Source organism: Bos indicus x Bos taurus, chromosome 3 (assembly GCF_003369695.1).
Source record: "Bos indicus x Bos taurus breed Angus x Brahman F1 hybrid chromosome 3, Bos_hybrid_MaternalHap_v2.0, whole genome shotgun sequence".
NCBI lineage: Eukaryota > Metazoa > Chordata > Mammalia > Artiodactyla > Bovidae > Bos > Bos indicus x Bos taurus.
Window position 1 is genome coordinate 11,839,235 of NC_040078.1, and position 4,376 is coordinate 11,843,610.

Genomic DNA, 4,376 nt, shown 5'->3' on the forward strand with positions numbered 1-4,376 from the left:
TGGAAGGACTGATGCTGAAGGTACAGCTCCAATATTTTGGCTGACTTGTTAGAAAAAAAACCCTGATGTGAGGAAAGATTGAAGGCAGGAGGAGAAGGGGATGACAGAGGATGAGATGGTTGGATGGCTTCACTGACTCAATGGACATGAGTTTGAGTAAGCTTCAGAAGATGGCGAAGGACAGGGAAGCGTGGTATGCTGAGCAACTGAACTGAACTGATAGGGTCGCAGAGTCAGACACGACTGAGCCCCATATATTGTAAAGTTTTCTATCAACACATTAATATAGGCTTGTTCACCTATAATGCTAGACCTGTTTTTTCTTGAAAAAAAGGTGGGTTACAGCCAAGCCAAAGTCTTACTTTATACTTCACAAGGAACAGTTGCACTTGCTTCCTTGGAACAGGAAAAGGATCTTCCAATTGACTGCATATTCCATCATTCAAATAATGACCACACAGTTACATTGCAGCCTTTATCTGCTTGTCCCTGAGAGGTATCTGAGTTTGCACTTCTGTTTTTTACAGAACTACTTGGGACATATACACTTGCAGTATACTAAAAGAAAAAACAAAATCCTCTTAGATAAAATGTTCAAAATGTGTGACAAGAGCTGCCTGTTCTCTGCTTCTTCAAGGTAACCCTCAAATTCTGAGGGCTAAAGCCCTGAGATCCTGAAGTCCAGACAGATAGGTGTGGTCAGGAGAGTCATGGGATATCTTGATAGCGGCTGTGAGAGAAAACAGAGACCATTAAGGAAAAGGGAAGAGGAGAAAACCTGGGCAGAGGGGTTGAGGTAGGGAGGAGATGGAAAGGAGAGACTTACCGGTGCTTCCTAAACCAGAAGACTAAGCCTCCAACAAACAGAAGGACGAACACCAGTAGTACCAGGATGACAATCAAGCCCCTGGAGACATGATTCCCATCTGTGTGGGGGACACAGGATGTGTCTCAGTCCGGGAATCTGCATATATCTCCTACTATAAGCACATGTGAGCATGCCAGATGCTTATTTTCTTGTCCTGTTTAATGTGCCCACTTGTATTCCTCTGAAGTTTTTAGATGCCCCATCTTTTCTTGGGGTCTGGGCATCTATAATTCGGTTCACTTCAGCATATGCTAGTACTCATATGGAGCAAGGCACTAGTTTCACAGCTAGTCCAAACCTGAGTCTAAATCCAGCTCTTCCACTTTCTAATGATGAGACTCAGACAGGCTGACCTGGCTTAGCCTCAATTTCTCATCTGTAACATGAAAACAATAGTACCTGCTCAAAGGACAGCTGGGATGATTGTTCATATATCCTCTGCTGTATGCAGAGTGTTCAGCTCACACCGAGAAAGCACTCAACAAACCACAGCTATCTTTGTTACCCTGCCTTTCAAAGTCCCCAGTTCTGTCCTCTGGGGAACAAATCTTCCTGGTGTTCTGTACTTGCCACCTATTTCTGGATCAGTGGGGATTTTAGTCTGTTCTTTCTTAAATAGGGAACACCTTGTCTCCATCCTGTTTGAGTTCAGATCTTTGTTCCTCCCCTTTGAGAATCCCCTCCTTCTATCACTCCTGGCTGAGGCTTCATTTCCTCCATCCAAGGTGTGTCATTTCCCTCCCCTTCCCTAGGCCCTCCCTCTGTGCTTGAGGACCACCTCCTCCCATCCCCAGCTGGGCCCCAGTTTCTTCTCACTCCAGTACAGGATGATGTCCTGGTCTCCTAGACTGCTGTGCTTCACTTGGCAACTCAGGCCAGCCACCTCCCCAGCCGCCACATCCAGGGTTACTCGCAGATACCAAGTCGAGTCGGCATTGGGCATGACGTCTCCTTGCCGAGTGCCAGGCTCCTCCTGCTCGCCCCTCATCCACATCACCCGCACAGGTTTTGGGTAGAATCCTGAGACGTGGCACACCAGCAGCAGACGGCCAGGCCCAGGACTGGGGCCACTGGACAGCCAAGCCTCCGGCTTCACTGTATTCAATAGCAGAATGAGACATCTTAGAGTGAAGACTCCACATCAGAGGCTCTGGACTTCACAGCAGGCTCATCAGTCCTACATTTCTACCTCTGGAGATGAACTCCCGCCGTTTCAATCCGTTTGTATTAGCTTCTTCGGGAAAGCCTTCCCCGATCCCCATTCCCTTCCCTGGTCCAGTCTCCAGTAAATGCCCCTACTCTGTACTCCCAGAGCACCATGTGTTCAGCTGTAACATAGGTAGCAAGTTTCTAAGTGTTAGTCACTCAGTCATGCCTGACTCTTTGCAACCCCATGGATTGTAGCCCACCAGGCTCCTCTGTCCACGGAATTTTTCAGGCAAGAATACTGGAGGGGGTTGCCATTTCCTTCTCCAGGGCATCTTCACAACTCACGGGTCAAACCCAGGTCTCCTGTATTGTGGGCAGACTCTATACCATCTGAGCCAACAGGACACTGCTTTAACTGTTCATCTGCCTTCTCTCCCTTCTCAAACACAGATCCTGACTGACCCCCAGGGTTTATTTAATTCAATTCATGGAACCCAAAAGGTACCTAGTTAATATCTGTGAAGTGTTTAAATACCCTCACACCTTATCCATCCCCTCTTCTTCCCGTGATGCTTAAAGGGATGTGAACCCTGGAATGAAAACACTAGATGGAGCCCCAGAGTGGAGTGGAGAGCAGGAGGTGACAAAGACAGGCTGACCTTGCTTCTCCAGCTCAGACTTCCCGGTCTGCAAGACGCCTCTGACCAACTCGGGCCAGATGTCATGGAGGAGCCAGTGCACTGTTTCCTTGGTCCCTTGGTTCTGATTGAGCACCTTGATGACCTCCTGGATAAAAGGCGGGGCATCTGGGGCTGACACCCAAGACATTCCTTGGAAACTCAGGACATCCCTTCCTTGAAATGCTGCACGTAAGAAGCTTTCTGAGATGTTCCTCGGGAGCAGCTCACATCCTGTAGCTATCTGGATCTCAAGTGGATCTAAGGAGAGGAATGGAAAGATATCTATGAAGAGCTTAGAAGACTGAAAGGAGTTGAAGAAATTGGTGTGAGGGTTATACTGGGGACCCCAAAGTTCATGTAAATGAGAATGGGTGACCTGCAGCGGGATGAACAAGCGGTATTTTGAGGACTCAAGCTGGGACCTCTCAGGCAGAAGTGGGACTCAACACGGAGAGAGGAGACAATCACGTGAGCCCAGAACCTCCCGGTTGGGCTTCAGCATCCACTGTCTCCCCCTGGGAAGCTGTCCACGATCCCATCCCTCAGCTCACATTCGACGTGCAGCTTTTCCACGAATTCCCAGATGTCCCTGGTGAAGCTGCTGCGATAAACCAGAAGTGTATGCTGCAGCTGCTCCCACTGCTGGTCGCTGAATGTGCCCCGAGACCAAGGCTTCAGGAAGCGGATGGTGTCCGATTCATTGCGCCAAGTATAGGGCTGCAGCTCCCCCAGCCACGCGAGGCCGTCTGTGCGTGTCCAGCTGCGGTTGGCGAACGAGGAGATCTGGAGGCCCTGGAAGGAGAAAGGCGTTTGCGGGGCTGGAGAGAATACAGATCGGAGGAGCCGGGGAAACGGGAGGGAGAGCACAGAAGGGAGAAGGAAGGGAAAAAAAAAGAAAGAAACAGTTAGGTTTGGGAAGAAAGGGTGATGTCTGCTCGCTCTGAATTGAGCTCCGTCTCCAGGGATCAAGCAGCTGAAGGCAGGGAGTAGCCGGTTCTCGGGCTGGTGGATCAACTTCCGGGCTTTTCGAGGTGCATCAGTCTCCACCCGCCCGCCGCGAACGTCGGCCCCTTTCCTTGCTTGGCTCCCTCTCTCCGCCCTCAGCCCGGTTCCACTCATTCTCAAAACTCCGCCAAATCTGCGGAAGCCCCCAGAAGAACAGAAACAGCAAGCACCCCACTTCCTAGCTCTGCTCTCGGACCTCGAATCTCCGCCCCACCCCCCACCTCCTCCGTCCTTCCCCAACGACCGCCCACACACCCCGGTTTCCGGGGCTGCCAAAAGCCTGAACTTGACCTTGTTGCTGGCCAAGTCTTAAACCTGGAGGCAGGCAGGACTCCCATTCTGACTCTCCCGGGACTTATTCCAACCCCCTCAGTCCAGGGATCCCTTTTTCATCTGCCAGATGGTCCCTCTCATTAGGTATCTGAGCTGCAAAGAGCCGCGGTCACAGCCACTCACTTAAGTATCATGTTTTTCACAACCGGCTTGTCTAAATCTCTTTTTCCAACGTAGAGTTACAGACAGTATGTGGAAAAAACTTTACAACTACTACTTAAGTTTTAAAACAGGACATAAAGTTGTATCTATGGTATAATGTCTACCATGTTTTTATTTATTTATTTATTTATTTTTTGGATTTATTTATTTATTTTGGAGGGACTGGTTATTTCAAAAAG

At 49.5% G+C, this 4,376-nt stretch overlaps 1 protein-coding gene across 1 annotated transcript; it reads right to left on the reverse strand.

Annotated features, from left to right (window-relative positions):
* Positions 1 to 233: 233 nt before the first annotated feature.
* LOC113884553 (antigen-presenting glycoprotein CD1d-like) lies at positions 234 to 3,924 on the reverse strand. The gene is made up of 5 exons (XM_027529193.1): positions 3,249 to 3,924; positions 2,677 to 2,955; positions 1,685 to 1,963; positions 827 to 926; positions 234 to 730 (listed from the first exon to the last, which is right to left on the reverse strand). Exons 1-5 carry the CDS (start codon positions 3,814 to 3,816, stop codon positions 709 to 711), a joined length of 1,248 nt encoding a protein of 415 aa, XP_027384994.1. The 5' UTR covers positions 3,817 to 3,924; the 3' UTR covers positions 234 to 708.
* Positions 3,925 to 4,376: the final 452 nt, after the last annotated feature.